The 25,723-nt window shown below is 36.4% G+C and overlaps 1 protein-coding gene across 1 annotated transcript in view; it reads right to left on the bottom strand.

The window, feature by feature from the left end:
* The window catches only part of DOCK4 (dedicator of cytokinesis 4), a gene marked incomplete at its 5' end in the record, with an annotated part of 608,904 nt that overhangs the window by 282,436 nt on the left and 300,745 nt on the right, over nt 1–25,723 (bottom strand). Inside the window, 2 exon segments of the mRNA XM_053716722.1 lie at nt 13,607–13,755; nt 23,773–23,831. Of these exon segments, the coding sequence (XP_053572697.1) occupies nt 13,607–13,755; nt 23,773–23,831 (208 nt within the window).

Below are 25,723 nucleotides of genomic sequence, written 5' to 3'. Positions count from 1 at the left end.
AGAACTTTAAAGCACGAACCACATCAAGATTGTGCAACAGACGTTCCTTCTTTGATGAAGGATTAGGACACAGTGAAGGAACAACATTTTCCTCATTGATATTCCTATTAGAAACAACCTTAGGAAGGAATCCAGGTTTGGTACGCAAAACTACCTTATCTGCATGAAAAACCAGGTAAGGTGAGTCACACTGTAAAGCAGATAACTCAGAAATCCTTCGAGCCGAAGAGATAGCTACTAAAAACAAAACTTTCCAAGATAGAAGCTTAATATCTATGGAATGCATAGGTTCAAACGGAACCCCTTGAAGAACTTTAAGAACTAAGTTTAGGCTCCATGGCGGAGCAACGGGTTTAAATACAGGCTTGATCCTGACTAAAGCCTGACTAAACGCTTGAACGTCTGGGACATCTGCCAGACGTTTGTGTAAAAGAATAGACAAAGCAGATATCTATCCTTTTAAGGAACAAGCTGATAATCCCTTCTCCAATCCTTCTTGGAGAAAAGACAATATTCTAGGAATCCTAATCTTACTCCATGAGTAACCCTTGGATTCACAACAATAAAGATATTTGCGCCAAATCTTATGATAGATTTTCCTGGTGACAGGCTTTCTAGCTGGAATCAGGGTATCAATGACCGACTCAGAGAAACCACGCTTTGATAGAATCAGGCGTTCAATCTCCAAGCAGTCAGACGCAGAGAAATTAGATTTGGATGCTTGAATGGACCGTGGATTAGAAGGTCCTGCCTCATTGGCAGAGTCCACGGTTGAACAGATGACATGTCCACTAGGTCTGCATACCAAGTCCTGCGTGGCCACGCAGGTGCTATCAGAATTACCGAAGCTCTCTCCTGCTTGATTCTGGCAACTAGACGTGGGAGGAGAGGAAACGGTGGAAATTCATAGGCCAGATTGAAGGACCAGGGCACTGCTAGAGCATCTATCAGTACCGCCAGGGATACCGGGACCTGGACCTGTAACAAGGAAGCTTGGCATTCTGACGGGACGCCATCAGATCCAATTCTGGTGAGCCCCATAGCTGAGTCAGCTGGGCAAATACCTCCGGATGGAGCTCCCACTCCCCCGGATCTCCAGACTGACTTTGATTGGGCAAAATTCCCCTCTTGCTTTGCAGCAGGGGAAGCTGAAGCGGGACCACCCTTGAAGTCCGAAAGGAACGAAATTTATTTTGTTTGGTCCTTATTTTTGTTTTATCCTGAGGGAGGGCATGGCCTTTCCCTCCAGTGATGTCTGAAATAATCTCTTTCAGTTCAGACCCGAATAGGGTCTTTCCTTTGAAAGGGATGTTCAAAAGTTTAGATTTTGATGACACATCAGCAGACCAGGACTTAAGTGATAACGCCCTGCGTGCTAAAATGGCAATTCTTTGCCGCTAATTTAGCCAATTGGAAAGTGGCATCTGTAATGAAAGAATTAGCCAACTTAAGGGACTTAATTCTATCCATAATATCCTCTAATGGAGTCTCCATCTGAAGAGCCTCTTCTAGAGCCTCGAACCAGAAAGCAGCTGCAGTAGTTACAGGAACAATGCATGCAATAGGTTGGAGAAGAAAACCTTGATGAACAAAAATTTTCTTCAGGAGACCCTCTAATTTTTTTATCCATAGGATCTTTGAAAGCACAACTGTCTTCGATAGGTATAGTTGTACGCTTAGCGAGAGTAGAAATAGCTCCCTCCACCTTAGGAACCGCCTGCCACGAGTCCCGCATGGTGTCAGATATGGGAAACATTTTCTTAAAGACAGGAGGGGGAGCGAACGGTATACCTGGTCTATCCTACTGCTTAGTAACAATATTTGCAATCCTCTTAGGGACTGGAAAAACATCAGTGTAAACAGGAACCTCTAAGTATTTGTCCATTTTACACAATTTCTCTGGGACCACTATAGGGTCACAATCATCGCTAATACCTCCCTGAGCAACAAGCGGAGGTGTTCAAGCTTAAATTTAAAGGCCGTCATATCAGAATCTGTCTGAGGGAGCGTCTTTCCTGAATCAGAAATCTCTCCCTCAGATAACAAATCCCTTACCCCTACTTCAGAACATTGTGAGGGTATATCGGATACGGCTACTAATGCGTCAGACGGCTCAGCATTTGTTCTTAACCCAGAGCTGTCGTGCTTTCCTTGTAAACCAGGCAGTTTAGATAAAACCTCTGTGAGGATTGTATTCATAACTGTGGCCATGTCTTGTAAAGTAAATTAAGTTGATGCACTAGAGGTACTTGGCGTCACTTGTGCGGGCGTTACTGGTTGTGACACTTGGGGAGAGCTAGATGGCAAACCCTCATTTCCTTCTGTCTGAGAATCATCTATTGCTATATTTTTAAGTGCTAAAATATGCTCTTTATAATTTATAGACATATCAGTGCAAGTGGGACACATTCTAAGAGGGGGTTCCACAATGGCTTCTAAACACATTGAACAAGGATGTTCCTTGATGTCAGACATGTTAAACAGGCTAGTAATGAAACAAGCAAGCTTGGAAAACACTTTATTCAAAGTAAATAATACTTGGAAAAAAACGGTACTGTGCCTTTAAGAGAAAAAAAAGATGCCCAAACTCTGCAAAACAGTGTAAAAAAGCAGTAAACTTTATGAAATTTTTACAGAAGTATCATAAAGCCTTAGTACGTTTGCACAGCCAGACAAATAAACGATTAACCCCTTAATGTAAAAACCGGATTGACAAAACGTCAAAAACTGGTAAAAGAAACGTTCAGCACCTTGCCACAGCTCTGCTGTGGCGCCTACCTGCCCTTTAGGATAGATTTGTGGGGAAAAAGCTTCTTTTAGGCCCTCAAACACAGCAGGACCCTCTGGAAAAGCAGTTGGATGTCTTCTGAGTAAAACAAACTGCGCAACTGAGGCGTGAAAATAGGCCCCTCCCACCTCATTTGATGTTAGTGGGGCCTAAAAGAAACACACCAAAGTGTTTCTAAAGTAGCCATGTGGGTTAATAACCCTTAAATAAGCCACAATGACCCCTTAAAGTCCCTCAAAAAACATTATTTTTTCAATAAAAAAAACATTTTTTCCTATCAGTGTCACCAGTAACCAATGAGCCCTTTATGCAAGCTGGGATTCCTACTAAGTGTCTGAATACAGCTTACCCTTCCCTCATGGGGATATTGCCAGCCTTTTCTAGAATTATCACAGTCTTTCTAGAAAAAAATTGACTGAACATACCTCAATGCAGCTTAGCATGCAAACCGTTCCCCCAACTGTAGTTTTCCTGTACTCCTCAGCCTTTGTGAGAACTGCAGTGGATCTTAGTTACAAAGTGCTAAGATCATCATCCTCCTTGCAGAAATCTTCATCCCTTTTCTGCCAGAGAGTAAATAGTACACACCGGTACCATTTAAAATAACAAACTTTCGCTTGAGAAAAAAAAAAACTAACATTTTTGTCACCACACTCACTTTACCCTTCCTAGTACTTAGAGTAGGCAAAGAGAATGACTGGGGGTGGAGCTAAGGGAGTAGCTATATAGACAGCTCTGCTGTGGGTGCTCTCTTTGCCACTTCCTGTAAGGAAGGAGAATATGCCACAAGTATGGATGAATCCGTGGACTTGATACATCTTACAAGAGAAAAGAAAGGAGTAAAAAGCATTAAAAAAGGAATTTGGAAATAATTGTGCTTTATACAAAAAATCATAACCACCATAAAAAGGGTGGGCCTCATGGACTCTTGCCAATATGAAAGAAATGAATATATCAGGTAAGTTCTTACATAAATTATGTTTTCTTTCATGTAATTGGCAAGAGTCCATGAGCTAGTGACGTATGGGATAGCAATACCCAAGAAGTGGCACTCCACGCAAGAGTCGCTAGAGAGGGAGGGATAAAATAAAAACAGCCATTTCGCTGAAAAAAATTAATCCACAACCCAAATATAAGTTTATTCTCATAAATTAAAGGAAAAACTTAAATCATAAGCAGAAGAATCAAACTGAAACAGCTGCCTGAAGAACTTTTCTACCAAAAACTGCTTTCGAAGAAGCAAATACATCAAAATGGTAGAATTTTGTAAATCCATGCAAAGAAGACCAAGTTGCTGCTTTGCAAATCTGATCAACTGAAGCATCATTCTTAAAAGCCCACAAAGTGGAGACGGACCTAGTAGAATGAGCTGTAATTCTCTGAGGTGGGGCCTGAGCTGGCTCTAAATAAGCGTGATGAGTCAAAAGCTTTAACCATGATGCCAAAGAAACGGCAGAAGTCTTCTGACCTTTCCTGGAACCAGAAATGATAACAAATAGACTAGAAGTCTTCTTGAAATCTTAAGTAGCTTCAACATAATATTGCAGAGCTCTCACCACATCCAAAGAATGTAAGGATCTCTCCAAAGAATTCTTAGGATTAGGACACAAGGAAAGGACAACAATTTCTCTATTAATGTTGTAAGAATTCACAACCTTAGATAAGAATTAAAATGAAGTCCGCAAAACTGCCTTATCCTGATGAAAAATCAGAAAGGAGATACACAAGAGAGAGCAAATAATTTAGAAACTCTTCTAGCAGAAGAGATGGCCAAAAGAAACAACACTTTCCAAGAAAGTATTTAAATGTCAAAAGCATGCATAGGCTCAAATGGAGGAGCCTGCAAAGCCTTTAAAACCAAATTAAATCTCCAAGAAGGAGAGCTTGATTTATTGACAGGCTTGATATGAACCAAAGCCTGAACAAAAAAAGTGAATATCAGGAAGCTTAGCAATCTTCCTGTGAAATAAAACAGAAAGAGCAGAGATTTGTCCCTTCAAGGATCTTGTAGACAAACCCTTAGCCAAACTATCCTGAAGAAACTGTAAAATTCTAGGAATTCTAAAAGAATGCCAAGAGAATTTATGAGAGAAACACCATGAAATGTAAGTCTTCCAAACTCGATAATCTTTCTAGAAACAGATTAACGAGCCTGCAACATAGTATTAATCACAAAGTCAGAGAAACCTCTATGACTAATCACTAAGTGTTCAATTTCCATACCCTCAGAATTAAAGATTTGAAATCCTGATGGGAAAAAAAAACGGACCTTGAAACAGAAGGTCCGGCCTTAATGGAAGTGGCCAAGGTTGGCAACTGGACATCCGAACAAGATCCGCATACTAAAACCTGTGAGGCCCTGCTGGAGCCACCAGCAGCATAAACGATTGCTCCATGATGATTTTGAAGATCACTCTTGGAAGAAAAACTAAAGGCGGGAAAAATATAAGCAGGTTGATAACACTAAGGAAGTGTCAACGCATCTACTGCTTCCGCCTGAGGATCCCTGGACCTGGACAGGTACCTGGGAAGTTTCTTGTTTAGATGAGAAGCCATCAGACCTATTTCTTAAAGACCCCACATCTGAACAACCTGAGAAAACACATCTGGATGGATGGACTACTCTCCCAGATGTAAAGTCTGACGGCTGAAATAATCTGCTTCCCAATTGTCTATACCTGGGATATGAACCACAGAAATTAGACAGGAGCTGGAATCCGCCCAAGCAAGTATCCGGGATACATCTTTCATAGGTTAAGGACTATGAGTCCCATCCTGATGATTGACAAATGCTACAGTTGTGATATTGTCTGTCTGAAAACAAATTAACGGTTCTCTCTTCAACAGAGTCCAAATCTAAAGAGCCCTGAAAATCGAACGGAGTTCCAAAATATTGATTGGTAATCTCGACTCTTGAGATTTCCAAACCACTTGCACAGTCAGAGATCCCCAAACAACTCCCCAATTTGAAAGACTCGCATCTGTTGAGATCACAGTCCAGGTTGGACGAACAAAAGAGGCCCCTAGAACTATACGATGTTGATTTAACCACCAGGTCAGAGATAGTCAAACATTAGGATTTAAGGATATAAATTGTAATATCCTTGAAAAAAACCTGCACCATTGGTTTAGCACACAAAGCTGGTGAGGTCTCATATGAAAATGAGCAAAAGGGGATTGCGTCCAATGCTGCAGTCATGAGATCTAAAACTTCCATGCATATAGCTACTGAAGGGTATGACTGAGACTGAAGGTTCCGACAGGCTGCAACAAATGCAAAACGTCTCTTGTCTGTTAGAGACAGAGTCATGGACACTGAATCTATCTGTAAACCTAAAAAGGTGACCCTTGTCTGAGGAATCAAAGAACTTTTTAGTAAATTAATCCTCCAACTATGTTTTAGAAGAAACAACACTAGTTGATTTGTGTAAGATTCTGCAGAATATAAAGAAATTGTCCAAATAAGGAAACGCTGTAATATCCCGCTCTCTGATTACAGAGAGTAGGGCACCAAGAACCTTACAAAAGGAAGAGCGACAAATTGGTAAAGCTTGTCTAGAAAAGAGAATCTCAGAAACTGAAAATATGAACTGGATGAATCAGAATATGAAGATATGCACTCTGTAAGTCTATGGTGGACATATAATGCCCTTACAGAACAAAAGGCAGAATATTCCTTATAATCACCATTTTGAAAGTTGGTACTCTTACATAATGATTCAAAAACATTTCAGATACAGAACTGGCCTGAATGAATTTTCTTTCTTTGGGACAATTAATAGATTTGTATAAAACCCCAAACCCTGTTCCTGAAACAGAACTGGCATGATTACCCCTGAAACTCCAGGTCTGAAACGCACTTCAGGAAAGCCTGAGCCTTTAATGGATTAGCTGGAATGCAAGAGAAAAAATATCTTCTCACAGGTCTTACTCTGAATCCTATTTGGTACCCCTAAGAAATCTTAATCTGCCCCCTACCAGATGAGCTGGAATGAGGGACGCACCTACATGCAGACTTAGGGGCTGGCTTTTTGTTCCTTAAAAGGCTTGGATTTAATCCAATTTGAAGAAAATGTCTGTTCCTTATTTAGTCAAAAAGAACGAAAACGGTTAGAAGCTTTAGATTTACCCTTAAGTCTTATCCTAAAGCAAAAAACTCCCTTCCCCCAGTGACAGTTGAGATAATGAAAATCAACTGAGAACCAAATAACTTGTTACCTTGGAAAGCAAGAGATAGCAATCTAGACTTCGAAGACAAGTCAGTATTCAAGATTTATGCCACAAAATACTTCTAGCTAAAATAGCTAAAGACATAGATTTAACATCAATTTTGATGAAAAAATGGCAGCACAAATAAACTGATTAGCATGTTGAAGCAAGCGAACAATGCTAGACAAATCATAATCCAATTCTTGTTGCTCTAATTTTCCAACCAAAAAGTTGATACAGCTGCAACATCAGCCAAAGAAAATGCAGGCCTGAGAAGATGACCCAAATATAAATAGGCTTTCTTTAGATAAGATTCAAGTTTCCTATCTAAAGGATCTTAAAAAAGAAGTACTATCTTCCATAGGAATAGTGGTACGCTAAGCAAGAGTAGAGATAGCCCCATCAACTTTGGGGATCTTTTCCCAAAATTCCACTGTAACTGCTGGCAAAGGATACAATTCTTCTATTTTTAAAAAAAAAACCTTTAAAGAAGGAATAAAAGAAATACCAGGCCTATTCCATTCCTTAAAATCAGGAACTGAAAAAACCTCTGGAATAACCACAGGAGGTTTATAAACAGAATTTAAACGCTTACTAGTTTTTAGATCAAGAGGACTAGTCTCCTCAATATCCAATATAATCAACACTTTTTTAACAAAGAATGAATGTACTCCATTTTAAATAAATAAGTAGATTTGCCAGTGTCAATATCTGAGGAAGGATCTTCTGAATCAGATCCTCATCAGAGGAGGATAATTTAGTATGTTGTCGGTCATTTGAAATTTTATCAACTTTATGAGAAGTTTTAAAAGGCCTTTACATTTATTAGAAGGCGGAATGGCAGACAAAGCCTTCTGAATAGAATCAGCAATAAATGCTTATAAATTCACAGGTATATCTTGTACATTAGATGTTAAAGGAACAGCAACAGGCAATGTACTATTACTGATGGACACATTCTCTACATGTAAAAGTTTATCATGACAATTTATCACAAACTACAGCTGGAGATATAATCTCCACAAGATTACAACAAATGTACTTAGCTTTGGTAGAACTGTTATCAGTCAGCAGGGTTCCAACAGTGATTTCTGAGATAGGATCAGATTGAGACATCTTGCAAATGTAAGAGAAAAAACAACATATAAAGCAAAATTATCAATTTCCTTATATGGGAGTTTCAGGAATGGGAAAAAATGCAAACAGCATAGCCTTCTGATAGAGAAAAAAGGCAAGAGGCATATAGGAATGGGGTTTAAAATAATGAAAATATTTAGCGGCAAGTATGATGCAGAAACAGAGAACATTTTTTGGCGCTAAAAACATCCGGAAATGGCACGCCCGCGTCATTGAAGACGCAACCTTGTGAAAGGACTCGGCGTCGACAAAGACGCCAGAAATTACAAATTTGCGTCATCGAACGTAACTCCACACCGAAAAAGACGCAATATACTTTGGCATTTCGCACCCTCGCAAGCCTAATTCTGCCCGCGAATTTAAAATGACAGTCAATTGAGAAAAGACTATATCCCAGGTAAGAAATACATTTTCCTAAAAAATGCATTTCTCAGATATGAAACAGACAGTCTGCAAAAGGAAATGTATTGAAACCTGAATCATGGATAATATAAGTACAATACATATATTTAGAACTTTATATAAATACATAAAGTGCCAAACCATAGCTGAGAGTGCCTTAAGTAATGAAAACATACTTACCGAAAGACACCCATCCACATATAGCAGATAGCCAAACCAGTACTGAAACAGTTATCAGTAGAGGTAATGGAATATGAGAGTATATCGTCGATCTGAAAAGGGAGGTAGGAGATGAATCTCTACGACCGATAACAGATAACCTATGAAATAGATCTCCCGTGAAGAAAACCATTGCATTCAATAGGTGATACTCCCTTCACATCCCTTTCAGATTCACTGTACTCTGAGAGGAATCAGGCTTCAAAATGCTGAGAAGCGCATATCAACATAGAAATCTTTGCACAAACTTACTTCACTACCTCCATAAGAGGCAAAGTTTGTAAAACTGAATTGTGGGTGTGGTGAGGGGTGTATTTATAGGCATTTTGAGGTTTGGGAAACTTTGCCCCTCCTGGTAGGATTGTATATCCCATACGTCACTAGCTCATGGACTCTTGCCAATTACATGAAATAAATTTATATTTTTATGTCGGGATAGTATACTTGAAAATATGCGATTGGGTTTACACGCGAGCAGGGTGTTTTTTTCCCCCACTTTTCTTGCTCCATTGACTTCTATGGGGAAATATGTTAAAGTGGTTGTGATATTCTAACTTCGGCTTTTTGCACACATCGGGCTAGTGAGCAAGTAAAAACTTTTTACCTTTCAAATTCTAATACAAGCACGAACTACGAAAAAAGCTTACTTCTAGCAGAAATAGCGTGGTAGCGATAAATACTGCTCCACTCGGAATCTGGCCCTTAATAGGCACCCTACCCAGCTGATTTTATTGACCACCCACCTAACATTTAAGCCAATATAAAGCTAAAATTAGCTAATATTAAATTTTTCAATGTTTGTTGCACAAGTTATCATTACATCAATTTATGCTAAATTATGTAATTAATGTGAACTTTGGATATAACATAACATGTTATAAGTATTACACTGCCCCCACAGTCCCCTTAACAGAGAATACCTAAAGAATGAAGAAAATTTGCTATTTGAAGTAAATTGGAAATTTTTTTAAAATTGTCTTCTCTATTTGAATCATAAAATCACAATTTTGGGTTTTATATCCCTTTAATTTTACAAGCTTAGAAAGTTATAGCATCAGATAAATATGTCAAACTCTCTGATGTAGTTGTTATATTTCAATACATAAGTAATAGCATATCTATAAAAGACAGGGAGCTTTTAGTTTAATTTAGACCTAGCATAAAATCAACTGCAGTAAACATACTTACAAATCATTCTTGATTTTAAATGCACGTTTTAGCAATTCCTATCGGAATAACTACTTTTAAAAAGGACAAAGTATTGTCCACTGTTAAGTAAAATGATTCAATGCCGTTAAAGGGACAGTCTACACAATACCTACACACACCTTGAAGGAATTGCTGTACCTGGTACACTATGCAAAACCCAGTGCAACATCATGCAAGTGAATCGAGTACGGTAGGGAAACTTTCCTTATTTGGCCGTTCTAATATGGCCGCCCAACTCCTGCTCCCTCCTGCTTTCCTCATTCCTTTGAGTCCAGTAGAAACCGCTCCCAGCAGTGCAAAATTATGGGCGCAGCATCATCGATTTTAAAAGTGAGGGCCTTTTAATTGGATGCAGCTCACACATAGTTATGCCCACTGATTGTATGGGAAGAGTTGTGTGGCCATCTTACTATGGCCGAATAACAAAGTATTTAAATAAAAAAACAGTTATGTTTTGACAAGCATGAGGTGTCAGTGGATGTGGCGTGGTGTCTCCAGTACAACAAACAAAATAAGGTCATATTTAATCACGTGTAGACTGTCCCTTTAACAGTGGATAGGGATAAGGGAAAATATTTAATTATTTGTAAAGACTATAAAAATGAAACAACATTAAAAATATTTCTAACCTAATGCTTTTTAATTTTGCTCAAAATTAGCTGAATTTATTTCTTTATTTTTCTTGGTGTCTGACGGATGAACTATTTTTCACGTTTTAAGTTACCTAAACATTCAAGTGATTTAGAAATCAGAAAACATTCTGACACTTGGGATACAAGTTAATGAAGGTTAGTAATTTACACAAATCTAAATTATTTATTTTAGTATTATCTTTACCATGGTGTATACATCACCCAGACTGAGAGCATCAGTCCAAGGGTTAATGCCATTGCTACTGCATAGAAATCAAAGTAATTTATTTTGTGTGCGTTAAACAATGTTTCAAATTGATGTTCCTATGGAGCAGCATGATGGTGGGTGTAAAGAAACGGTTTGAGACAGCAGGAGAAAAATCGAGTGGGAGCTGCAAAAGTACTTGGAACACTTAACAAGCTTCTGAACTGGAAAATAGAAAACGTATTGGAGTGTCAAAAATGTTTGGCCAAAATAAATATAGTCTACTTTTCAATGAGATTCTTTTTTTTTCTCAGAGTTTAACAAAGACACTGACCTCTTCTTTTTTACAATTCTGCAATCAATTGGTTAATACACCACAAAATCATCTTAATTTGAGGTTCAAAACATGCTGTGAATGAGCATCATGGTAAAATGATTCAAGGTTTGATTGTCATCTTTAAAAGGGACATGAAACCCACATTTTTTTCTTTCATGATTTAGGTAGAGCATACAATTTTAAACAACTTTACAGTTTACTTCTATTATCAAATTTGTTTCATTATTTTGGTATCATTTGTTTAAGGAGCAGCAATGCACTACTGGTTTCTATATACAATCGGTATATATATAAATCAATGTAAATATTTGCATAGGAAATTAGCACATTTAGGCAAGATTCCCCGCTTGCCTGTTAAAAGGATCACTGTGTTAAAACAGTATTTTGAAGCAAAAAAAATGAGAATTTGCATATCTTACCCAGAATTCTCTTGTGCATTGGTAACATTGTATATTAAGTATTTCTGGGAAAAAGCAAGCGGGGAATCTTGCCTAGATGTGCTGATTTCCTATGAAAATATTCACATTGATTTAATTTTGAGACATTGAGGATTTTAATTTCATATATATATATGACACACAAAGGACAATTAGTAGATTATGTCCGGCACAAACTCATATACGGCTAATTACTCCTCATACTGTGTCACAAAAAAGAGAGACAGACCCAGATTGCGTTCAAAAGAAAAAAGTTTATATATCTTAAATTAGATACATCTGACAGTCTACTTATATTAGTCAAAAACGGGAACTAGGACTAAGTGCTAAATAATGGGGTACCCCAAAGGCCAATTATTATCGGCTAATACTTATTAATGCAAAAAAAATAAAATAATAATTGGCCTTTGGGGTACCCCATTATTTAGCACTTAGTCCTAGTTTGCGTTTTTGACTAATATAAGTAGACTGTCAGATGTATCTAATTTAAGATATGTAAACTTTTTTCTTTTGAACGCAATCTGAGTCTGTCTCTCTTTTTTTGTGACACAGTATGAGGAGTAATTAGCCGTATATGAGTTTGTGCCGGACATAATCTACTAATTGTTCTTTGTGTGTCCTATTTAAATTTTAGATTACCGTGCACTGATTGGGCCACCACATTATTCATAAAGGGACCCAATCATCACTTGTGAGCAAATACACGAAAACCTCAAGCTGGCATTTTTTTCAAATATATATATATATATATATATATATATATATACACACACACATACAGCCACCTGAGCTTATCTAGACAAACCTTTTGGCAAAGGATTACAAGAGACGGAAGTTAAATAATAGATGTAAATTGGAAAGTTGTTTAAAATTGTATGCTCTGGCTAAATCCTGAATGTCTAATTATGACTTTACTGTTCCTTTAATATGGTGATCATATCCAGTATAGGTCAGTGAGGAACTAGGCTCAAACAGTGGTTCTATTCTTTTAAAGGGATATAAAGGTCAATAGTATCCTGGGTCTTTACAGTCCCTGTATACAATTGTACAGCAGTTTGAAATAAACCAGTGCAAATCTTGGAGCTTACATGAATGCTGATGTGTGGACAGACCATGTGTACTACCTTGCTGGTCAATCAAAAGAATACTTACCGACTTGCATCTAAGTACGGATTATCTCCTAAGGGCATGTTGGAGTGTGCATGTGTGTACATATATATGTATATAGGGGTGAAAAAATATAACTATGGTTTTAGGGCTTAAAAGCTACTAGCCCACTCAGTGTTAAAAATAGGAAAAAGTCAAATTTCTAAGTTGTCTGGGACTAGTGAACTATTGGAAATTTCAAACCCTTTATATGTATATATAAATATATATACTGTGTATGTGTGTATAAATATAAATATATATATATATATATATATATATATATATATATATATATATATATATATATATATATATATATAGTTAAAGCAATATTTATTAGCATGTTTTGCATTGAAAATTGCCCTTTAATAGAATGGCATTAACGTCTATTTAAAAAAGGGAGAGCTGAGAAAGGTTACCACATCCCAAGGGTTGACTAGGAAACTGGTGGAAATCAGAATATTATAGTTTTGCTGGTTTTGCTAATTTAATTCCTATTTACCTCTATCATTGTCAGTATAGCACAGAATAAGTAAACATGGCCTAGTTTCTAAACATTTTTAATTTATGACATTGTAAACTGGGGGCTGTAAAAATAATAATGACTGGGGGACTTTTAACACCTGGGAACTGTCACTTGCCTTAAAACTCCGTACAGAACAATACATTTTGTATATGTATTCCCTTGTCTCTCCCTGGTTAGCTTTTGCTTTGCATCTGATAATTTGTCAAATGCAATTAAATGCACAAAAATCTTTATAAATGAATCTTCTTCCAATTATAGTCACATTTAATCCATAGTTGCAAACACATTTCTAATGATATTGTCATGCTATATATTTCATATATTTTCCAATGGAAAAGAACTGTAATTTGAAGTACCTGTTTAAAGTTACCACTACGTCTTTGCTCCCAGTCCATCATGTCGTGGAAAATGGGAATCATTACATTCCGCAAGTCTGGCTGTGGTATTAATGTTACCTCTAAGAACGGTCCAATTAATGCTGGGATGAAATGCAGCTTATGCTCACCTGTAAGAAAAACAAAAACAGATCACCCACCACCACTGCATTTAATATTTAATTAGAATCATGCTTGCAATATATTTGTTTTGACAAAAATGGTAATGATAACGTTCTTCATGCACTATATCCTTTGCTGGTATGGGGCCTAGGCCATGTGCACATGCACCCCCCTACCACTCTTATCGATCTTGTGACATGGAACTGTCGCCACACGGAGCATACGTAGCTGGTTAACACATGTGCCCATAGCTTACCTCATCATCAGCAGAAGATTGTATCTATATTAAAAGTTAGGACTTTCAAAGAAAAAAATCTAATTCCTTTTCATGTATTTTAAATAAGAGATAAATCAATAAATTATTGATAAGAGTGTGCAAGTTTATCTCTCTTCAAGCAAATGGTCTTTGACCCACATTTTCTCCTTTTTTTCTATATTCTCATTTCATTTCAAACCACCCACAATCTCTCTGTGGCTTGCTTCCCTATTGCTTATTTCCCTCTCGCTGGATATCTTCTCTTAGCCCCGAGCACATATTCTATAACTGGCTATTAACACAGGCCTTTTACAATGTGTTATCGGATTGGCCTTACATGCATATCCTTCTAGCTACTTGTATCAGTGAGTATAACAAGATTTAAATGATAATCAATAGTGATAATATATGAATCATCACTGGGTGGTTAAAGAGCTTTATGCTGCTTGGAATCTGGTGGATATTTCCCTTAGACACTTATATAATTTACCCTCTTTATTGTTGGCTTTAGTTGTTAGCTCAGTGTTGCCCCCAGGACCTATGTAATGGGCACACCACCTGTGCTTTAATTGAATAGGTTATAGATTTTGTGCAATATAAGGGAAAAATAACAATAGCTCAAATAATAGGATTATCGATAACTAAGCCTGCTTTACAATGTTTTGGAATCTATATTGTCTTCTTGGAGTAACCCCATGAGTCTTGCTCTAGATGTTTCCACTTGGTCTTACAGTTTCCATCTCCGTATGGTAGTTTACTTACTAACCTAGCTGCCTTATGGTATGCTGCAATACCAAAAGAATTGCAGCCCCTCCAGTATTGATCGTCATCTGCAATATCGAAATTGCAAACCTAGTCTTGCCATTGTTCTAAATAGACTTGTTACAGATTTGTTGGAATTCTGCTAGAAGCATCAACTGGCACCAAATTTAAGCATGCTTGCTTGAAACCAATAGTATTCTTTGGGGGGGGGGGGGGGGGGGGCAACAAACCGTCTAAACAATAAAAATAAAAAAATAGACTTATCAAAAAATTACCCTAAATACCCAGCCTCCTCAGTAACAAACAAGCAACTGCAGTGTCCAATAGATATACAATTATTTTATAAATATATACATATGCACATACTGCAAGCTCTAGGTATAGAAAACACACTATCATAAATATGCTTGTCTGATACCCAAAATGCTTAATGGCAGATGTGAAGATAGTCTGGAGGCATAAAAGTCCATCTCCATCCCATACGGAGGGCATAAATAAAAAATGGTAAGTAGCAAGAAAAGCAGTAGTCCCACCCCCTTTTGGAAATTCAGAATTTTGGATTTTTATTGGTGGTTGCTACCACATCCAGGTCACCTATCCATAGGATCTCCAATTGAAGAATATTTGGCATGAGTAATTGTGAGTTTATACAGTTCCCAAATAGCCACATCCATCTTGGGTATTTTTCCCAATTAGGAAAGCAGAAAAGATAAAAAGGATAATGTTGCTTATCTCTGGAAGGGAGATAAAACCTCAAACCCTTCCTCAGTAAAAATATAATAAACCAAAAGCAAATGCCATTTAAAACAAAAATAAAAAATGGTAAATAGCAAGAAGAGCAGTAGTCCCATCCCCTCTTGGAAAGGTGGAATTTCAGAATTTTGGATTTTTATTGGTGGTTGCTACCACATCCAGCTCACCTATCCATAGGATCTCCAATTGAAGAATATTTGGCATGAGTAATTGTGGGTTTATACATTCCCCAAATAGACACATCCATCTTGGGTATTTTTCCCAATTAGGAAAACAGAAAAGATAAAAAGGATAATGCTGCTTTACTCTGGAAGGAAGAAAAACCTAAAATCCTTCCTCAGTAAAATTATAATAAACCAAAAGCAAATACCATTTAATCCAAAACATTTAACAAATTATCAGCAATTTATCAACCCACCATTCCCACTCCCACTTTTTACCTCTATTGAAGTTCAGGATGTTTGCTTTTTGCTTTCTTTTTCTGTGAGCTGTAGTAATTCACCATTTACCTAGACCATACCGTTTTATTCATGCACACTTTGCTGTCTGGCTTCCTCACTTTTTTCCAAACTTTTATACCTCATCGTACACAACTTTATTCATTCCTATGGGAACAACTCTCTCTTCCACTGCTTCTAATTTACTTTCTTTAACGTGTTCCCTCCTATTAGACACATCCAATTCACTGTGACATCCACTCTATCAACTTTGTTTTCTCCCATTTCTGCTCAGCTTCCCAACACTCCCTTTACTATAAATGATCACCACCACTTAACATGCACTTTTACAATAGCACAGTTTATTCCGCCAGTATCAGCAGGGGCATCCAAGCTTCATAAGCTACTTAAAGACTACTCTCAAATATCTTAACTACTGCCTGTTGTTCACTGCAGCCACTCACTACCACCTTCATAGAACACAGCTGCACTGCCACCCTACACTACTCCAAAAATGCTAACCCCCAGCCATGGCACTTCAAATTCACTCACTATGGCCAACAATGACCTTGTACTGCAGAGAATCTCTGGAGAAAATCAAGCATTTAAGCTGGGTATCTCCATTGATGCTATTACCCTATTTAACCAAACATACTTCTACTTATCCAATACTTATCCTTAACCACAAATGCCTCATCTCTACAATTAACACTGTCCTGTCCCTCCTCCATCATATGCCATCACAGCCAATGACATCGCCTGTTACTTTCAAGTAAAAAAAAATCAAAAAAACAAACAAACAAGATACCCGCCTTCAAATTAGAATAACTCTCCATACTTATTCAACTGCCACTTTGAGCTGTTTTACACTTGTGACAATGGGTGAGGTGTAATCCTCTAAATTCACAAATTTTCCACTTGATCCTGTTAAATTAAACTTCATTTCCATCCTCTCTTGCATCCTAACTCTAGCACATACCCATCTATTCAACCTCTCCTGAACTACTGGCACATTTCCACCCTAGTTCTGACATACACTAGTAACACTGATCTTCTGTCTCTTATTATTGCCTGATCTTGTCTCCCTCTTGCCTCTAAATTATTTAAGCAATTAGTCTACAGGTGGTTTAAAAACCTTATATTCTTCAGCTCCTTGCTTGATGATCTACTGAAACTGCCCTCATTAAAATGGTAAATGTCATGTTCACTGCCAATGCCAAATGACAATTCTTACTACTTCTTCTCAATGGCCTCTCTGCTGCTTTCAATATTGATGACCACCGATCTGAAACAATATTCTCTTAATGTTTGACCTGTGTGAGACTGCCTTTATAACCATTCTTCTTTTTTAGTATCTTCTTACCATTCTCTCGACAATCTGTCAGTGTAACTCCAAGCCCCGTTTTTTTCTCCTGCTCTTGTCAGTATACACTTCACTTGGAAAACTCATATGATTGTTTGGGTTCCAATATGTTCTCTAAGCTGATAACATCTATATATATTTCCACGCCACGATTCCCCTACCTGCTAAGTCATGTCACAGATTGCCTCACTTACATCTTATATACCCAAGAGCAAACTTTTACTGATTACCCCTTCTACCAATAATCCAACAGCATAAATTTCCATCATTATTGACAACTCCACTATAATGTCTTCATGTGAGGAACAAAAATTGTCAGTCCCTCACTCAAGTCAAAATCACTCACTCACTGTATCACATCTTGGCTACTACACCACCCTTCTAATTGGTTTACCGCTCAAAAGACTGCCATAAATTCTTCTGCCAGGCTTAACGACCTTACCCCACTATTGCTCCTCTCCTCTATGTCAGCCCCTATGCTGACTCTACAATATAAAATTCTAACACTCACCTACAAATCCCTCCACACTAATACACCACATTATATTTCATACTCTCATAGGCACCTTTTCCTCAGTTTATGACCTAAGCCTCTCAGTCCTTCTCATCACTACTTCCCACTCCCATTTTCAGGATTGCTTCATTTAAAGGGATAGTAAACCCCAACATTTTCTTTTATGATTCAGATTGAACATACAATTTTAAACAACTTTCCAATTTAATTCTATTATCAAATTTTCTTAATTCTCTTGTTATCCATTGCTGAAGGGACAGCATTGCACTACTGACAGGAAGCTGAAAATATCTATTTAGCCAATCACAAGAGACAAATGTGTGCAGGCACCAATTAGCAGCAGCTCCCACTAGTGTATGATATGTGCGTATTCATTTTTTAACAAGGGATACTAAGAGAACGAAGCATATTTGAAAATAGAAGTTAATTTAAAAGTGTCTTAAAATGACATGCTCTATCTGAATCATGCAAGTTTAATTTTGACTTTCCTATCCCTTTAAGCCTATACTCTAATGCAGTTATAAGCATTACTACTTGGAAATAACTTCAAAAGTCTACACACATTTAATGTATTGATACTGACAGTTAGTAAAATATACGTCTTAGTTTTTAAAACATTTTAATAAACAGTTGATTTGTAAATATTTTAAAACAATTTAATTAATATTTTTTTTATTAAACCCACCACAACATTGGACACACCAATATCTCTTTATAGAGACCCCAGTGGCATAATTTTACTTACAAATCAATATCTGTAAGTTAACATTACTGACTACACACACACTCAGTAACTTTTGAAAAAAAATACTTGGAAAAACAAGCATTGAACAGTATCAACATGTTTTGCAGTTTGCATTCTTTTTCTAAAGAAAGGGAAGGGGCTTTTATTTTTAGGTTTTTAAAGATAAGATTGTATTAAATATTATAATCTACAGACTTTGATTAGTTTAAGATTTTTAGATGAAAAATAGTAATCTGCTGATTCACTTTGAGTATTTTCAAATAATATATTTTTAAAACCTTTTAATAAAGTGTTGATTTTAAATCTTTTTTAAATTGAATTATTTTTTTTTTTAAAGTAATCCCACCACAAGCCAATATATTTTTATACGGATCCCAGTGGGATAGTTTTACCTACAAATCAATATCTGTAAGCTAACATTATCGACCACACACACACAGTAACGTTTCGAAAGAAAAAAATAAAAAAATTCTAAAAATATTTTCAATACTTGGAAAACAAGCATTCTTTTTCTAAAGTCGGGGAAGGGGCTGTTATTTTTAGTTTTTAAAAGATAAAAGTGTATTAAATTTTAAAGTCTAAAGGGTTTAGTAAGTTCAAGGTTTGTAGATGAAAAAAAAGTAATCTGCAGATGACATTGGAGTATTTTCAAATAACATATTTACTTAGTCACTTTAGTATTTTAAAGCATAATACTAATATTAATACATAATAATGATATTAATAATAATGCCTTTAAGATAAATACAATCAAATGACTAACTGCCAACTTATTACACAGCAATTAAATGTTATATGATCAACTGTCAGACTCCTATATTAAGAAAAGGTATTCATTAATCTCGACAGACTAGTTAAAGTTACAAGTAACCTGTTATGCTTTTAAATAATAAATGAAAGGGCACCTTTAATGTGTAAACATAGTAATACTTTAAACGTGTAAGGCTTTATCACTTTTTCGGCACATATTGTTTTTAATTCTTTCAATTTCCACTTTAAGAAAAAATGGGAGGCCCATATCATTTGTTCTGATTGGTTGGGTCCGCTTTAAGTACTAGATGGTGGTGTGCTGTAAATCACCTATGATTAAGCTCTAAAAAGAGTGTGAAACGTGTCAGGGTTTCACTGCCTATACTTGCCTGCACCAAGATGTTTGTTTTTTAATACCTCGAATAAAAGTTAAATTTTATTTTTACCCCTGGAGTTATCTGGATTCTTCCTGTACTTTATCACTTTACTTTCTAGAAATATACAATTGTTACATGCTAGGTCTAACAGCCATTCTGAAGCTAACTTGCATAGGCAAGCCTAGTTGTAATGCTTTAAATTAGGAAGAGCTAGTCCCACATATTTAGTAAGTTGTGTAAGCTTCAAATTGGACAACCTAAACCCCCCCCCCATAAAAGATTGTAGCATGGTGTTAAAAATGTTATATCTTTCTCCAACAGAGCTATAGGTAAGTTTTGCAATTCATAGAGAAGTTTATGAAGCATAATCATCTTAATCAGGTTTATTTTCCCAATTAAAGAAAGATGCCATTTTTGCCAACTTTGCAGCATACCTTGTAGTTTTATGAACAAATCTTTAATATTTAAAGCATATCATTCCATAGGTGAGGCACTAAAGGCTATACCTAAGTAAGTTATCATTTTAACTGATTTAAATGGAATTTTAACCCCTGGGTCGATTAAGGTTTTGTTCAAACATATAATTTCCAACTTATTCAAATTTATTTTATAGCCAGATATTGCAAAACTAATAGTTAAATATTTCATGCAGGGATAGTAAAGTCTTAGAAAGGTCACTAATAAAAATAAGTAGATCATCGGCATAGATTAATATCTTAGTCTCTATATTGCCGACTTTAATTCCGTCTATTTCCTTTCTGATTCTTAGAGCAAGTGGTTCTATCGCTAAATTAAAAAGTAATGGGGATAGCAGACATCCCTGTCATGTACCTTTTCCAAGTTGGACTAAAAAAATTCCCTTGAAACCCGAATGCTGACAAAGATGAAAATAGACGATTGCAGACTATGGAGTCAAAGGCCTTTTCAGCATCAACAGAGATCAGTGCTATATCAAGATATTAAAAAATACACTACAATCTAAAATGTGATATGTGCATGGCTAAAGTTTTGTGAGACAATTGGTATTTACTATAGTATCTCCAATTTCATTACAATAGTAGGTTACCCACAGTTTACAGAAGGTGTAGGATCTGAAGTTTTTGTTAGATGGAAGACGCATGGCTTAAAATTTCTCACTCAGATTATAAATAGACAGGATAGATTTATTCAAAGAACTACAAAATGAATTTAAGTTAGTGAATAAAGAATTCTTTGTATACTTACAAGTAAGGCATTACATTAAGGAGTTAATTATGAAATATGGCTAGGAATGGCAATGGGCTAAGTTAGATTAATGTTTTAGAGGATCTAAAAGTGGGAACTTAATATCTTTAAATGGTATATCCCAGAAACAGAAGGAGAAAATAATCTGACGCTAATCGCTGAAATGTTCCAGTCAAGATAGTACACTCTAGTAAGTGAAAATACAATCAAGTCTTCAATTTTAAATCCTCTACAAATATAAAATAATCACATCTGAAGATAATATATAGGATATATTTGACGCCTTTATTTCTGGAAAAATACGGATGAAAGAGGTTCTGGAATAAAATAATATGTTGGCTTAAAAAAAGTTGTAATATTGTTCTAGACCAGTATTATATTGTTGTTGTTTTATTTTCTCATGATGATTTAGACATAGATTTGATTCATATTGTAATTCCTCTTGCTAGAGGAATAGTAAAGTCCAAATTAAACTTTCATGATTCAGATAGGGCATGTAATGTTAAACAACTTTCTAATTTACTTTTATCATCAAATTTGCTTTGTTTTCTTGGTATTCTTTGTTGAAAGCTAAACCTAGGTAGGCTTATATGCTAATTTCTAAGCCCTTGAAGGTCGCCTCTTATCTAAATGCATCACACAGTTTTTCACAGCTAGAGGGCGTTAGTTCATGTGTTTAATATAAATAACATTGTGCTCAGGCATGTGGAGTTATTTAATAGTCAGTAATTGTCTGAAATGCAAGTCTGTCAAAAGATCTGAGATTAGGAGGCAGTAAGCAGAAGTTTAGATACAAAGTAATTACAGAGATAAAAAGTATATTTCTATAACATTGTTGGTTATGCAAAGCTGGGGAATGGTAAATAAAGGAATTATCTATCTTTTTAAACAATAACATTTTTACTATCCCTTTAAGAGATGGAAACGTAAAAAAGCTCCTTAGGAGATGGAAACATAAAAAAGCTCCCAAATTAATAGAATTACTTCTGCTTATTTATAATTAAATGATACGTGAGCAATATGATTAGAAACCTGTTCACAGAAAGACAGGTAAGGAAATTTATTTAGAAAATAGGATAAGTTTATTTGCAGTCAAGTAAAGAACATTCAAAAACAAATGTTATACCCATATTAGAAAATAGTATGGGTTAAGTCAACTTTAATAGAATAAATATTAATGGAGGGACTTGGAGGGGATAAGGGAACCGTTGAGAGGGAAGAGATGCTGAACATGCAATAAATGTAGCATACGTGCATATGAGCATGCTCATTTACATAACTTTTTTTTTTTTTTTCCAAGCAGATTTAGCTTGAGGGGAAGGGTTTAGGGAAAATCAAAAAGAAAATATATATATTGATGTATATGCATATATAACATATGATAAAGGGTTATAACCAGGGATAGGCAAGGTGTCCATACGCGGACACTGGTGTCTGTGACTGGCCCTTGCAGTGTCCGTCACCCGTTTTGCGGTGGGGAGGGAAGAGTAGGACAGATGAATGCTGTTCCTGACTCCTCCTTGACGCAGGCGGCACCACATTTTGCAGGGTTGGGCCCGCACCCACGGGACGCCGCCTAATGGTGGGAAAGTGAGTGAGAGAGAGGGAAGAAGCAAGCCACCTGCAGTGCAGCCTGTGTCAACCACCCGTGAGCCGTGACCCGTCCCGATTCCTTGATCTGTGCGGCAGTGTGGTGCTGGTGTCTGTGTGTAGAAGACCGCCGCCCTACCTAACCAAATAGGTAACCAACCATGATGATCATGCAATTAACATCAAGGTGGGGGAGTTTGGTTAGCAGTTGCAGACTCTCAATACAACAACAACAAAAAAAGAAAGGTTAGAATTTTGAAAACATTTTATACTAGTATACCACAAGCAGTCTTTATATAAATGTTATTGTAAACTTGTTAGATTAGATGACTAATTTGTACTTGTGCAACTAGACCAGGGGCAACCAACAAGCAGCCTATTTGACAGCAAAGTGCTGCTCTCTTGACTTATAGAAACTTAGAATGTGTTGGCAGATAGGAACCATGTGGCCCATCTAATCTGCCCAATTTTCTGAATACTTTTATTAGTTCCCATTTATTAGTCTCTACCACTTCTGCTGGATGGCTATTCCACCATGCATCCACTACCCTCTAGGTAAAGAGTGTGTTTTTTGATGTTTTTATTTTGAAATGTACCTTGGTGTCCTTTACTATGGTCTGTACTTTGGAAAATGTCCGACACAGCCTTGGTCCGGGCCTATCTCTGGTTATAACAGTAGAAACATATTTTAATTCTGTTTTTGTTTTGTTTTTCCTGATTGACCTATATTGTATTGTTGTTGTTTTTTGGTCAATTTTGTTTGTTTTAAAGATTTGAAAACCATAATGTATATGTTATTATGAATCTGATTTAGTGTATCACTTTAAATTCTGATTCTAAATAAAGATTAAAAATTAAAGGGCACCATATAACTATCAATAAAGGTTCAAATTTCTCACATACAGAAAGGGTATTTTTATATTTTGTTTAGATTTTTTAATTGCATGGTTGTTTCAAAATGTCTTTTATTCGCAAATGCCAGTACTAATGAGTCAGAAATGCATGCAGAGAGTAGATAATGTAATATGAAGTCACAAAATAGTTATTTACAGCAGTATTTCTGTGCTGAAAAAGCCATTATATAACACACTTTTCTTATTTATTTATTTTTAAATCTAAGATTTTGCTATTGTATTAATTAATACTCTTAAATGCACAATTTGATCCCTACAATGTAAAATGAGCTAATCTAAGATACACCGTTTTCTTCGTAACAGATCAGTACAGTATCTAATATGAACTAGATGGTCTTACCTAAATTTTGCCACATACTGAAGATTTCACATCCCATAGTTACTCGCATATCACCATATCTATAACAGAAGAGTAAAAACAGAAAAAAGCATGACATTAAAGTATGTGCGTGTGGTGTTTCAATAATCTAATACTTTATGGATTAAATAATCAATTTGATTTTGTTCAGGTATTTTGCTATCTATTACTCCAGAGATGTATATACTTAGGACTAAAAGCTAAATTGAGGTATATTATATTACTATTATTATAATGAGTATTATTATTAATAATAGCTTGTTTTTTGTCATAACTACATTGAGTAAAAAAAAAATATAAAGATGGAATAAGTATATTTTAATTAAAACCACTAGGTTTAGAGAAATAATACATTTGTGCTCCTTAATCTGTAATGCAGTGATTACCAGCTTCCATGGGGGCTGCAGAACAAGATTTTTAAAGGGACATTAAACACTTTCCGATGATCATATAAAACGATACGTTATATATTTAAAAAAAAACTCTGCAATATACTTTAATTATTTATTTTGTCCCCTCTTCCTATAATTCCATTATGAAATTGTGAGCTTTTCAGTTCCTGTTAGAAATGGAAGTGCAGAACACACAGCCATTGGCTGCACACTCTGGTGACCTATTTATAACTGTCCCTAATTGGCCACAGCAGAGAAGATAACCTAAGTTACAACATGGCAGCTCCCATTGTTCTATAGACACTAAGGCCTAGATTTGGAGTTCGGCGGTAGCCGTCAAAACCAGCGTTAGAGGCTCCTAACGCTGGTTTTGGCCGCCCGCTGGTATTTGGAGTCAGTGATTAAAGGGTCTAACGCTCACTTTTCAGCCGCGACTTTTCCATACCGCAGATCCCCCTACGCCATTTGCGTATCCTATCTTTTCAATGGGATCTTTCTAACGCTGGTATTTAGAGTCGTTTCTGAAGTGAGCGTTAGAGCTCTAACGACAAGATTCCAGCCGCCTGAAAATAGCAGGAGTCAAGAGCTTTCTGGCTAACGCCGGTTCATAAAGCTCTTAACTACTGTACCCTAAAGTACACTAACACCCATAAACTACCTATGTACCCCTAAACCGAGGTCCCCCCACACCGCCGCCACTCGATTAAAATTTTTAACCCCTAATCTGCCGACCGCCACCTACGTTATACTTATGTACCCCTAATCTGCTGCCCCTAACCCCGCCGACCCCTGTATTACATTTATTAACCCCTAACCTGCCCCCCACAACGTCGCCGCCAGCTACTTAAAATAATTAACCCCTAATCTTCCGACCGCAAAGCGCCGCCACCTACGTTATCCCTATGTACCCCTAATCTGCTACCCCTAACACCGCCGACCCCTATATTATATTTATTAACCCCTAATCTGCCCCCCTCAACGTCGCCGACACCTGCCTACACTTATTAACCCCTAATCTGCCGAGCGGACCTGAGCGCTACTATAATAAAGTTATTAACCCCTAACCCGCCTCACTAACCCTATCATAAATAGTATTAACCCCTAATCTGCCCTCCCTAACATCGCCAACACCTAACTTCAATTATTAACCCCTAATCTGACGACCGGAGCTCACCGCTATTCTAATAAATTGATTAACCCCTAAAGCTAAGTCTAACCCTAACACTAACACCCCCCCTAAGTTAAATATAATTTAAATCTAACGAAATAAATTAACTCTTATTAAATAACTTATTCCTATTTAAAGCTAAATACTTACCTGTAAAATAAACCCTAATATAGCTACAATATAAATTATAATTATATTGTAGCTATTTTAGGATTTATATTTATTTTACAGGCAACTTTGTATTTATTTTAACCAGGTACAATAGCTATTAAATAGTTAAGAACTATTTAATAGTTACCTAGTTAAAATAATAACAAATTTACCTGTAAAATAAATCCTAACCTAAGATATAATTAAACCTAACACTACCCTA

The sequence above is a fragment of the Bombina bombina genome, chromosome 6 (genome assembly GCF_027579735.1).
Source record: "Bombina bombina isolate aBomBom1 chromosome 6, aBomBom1.pri, whole genome shotgun sequence".
Classification (NCBI taxonomy): Eukaryota; Metazoa; Chordata; class Amphibia; order Anura; family Bombinatoridae; genus Bombina; species Bombina bombina.
The sequence above is the reverse complement of the archived record's forward strand: the minus strand, read 5'-3'. Positions and strand labels throughout refer to the sequence as shown.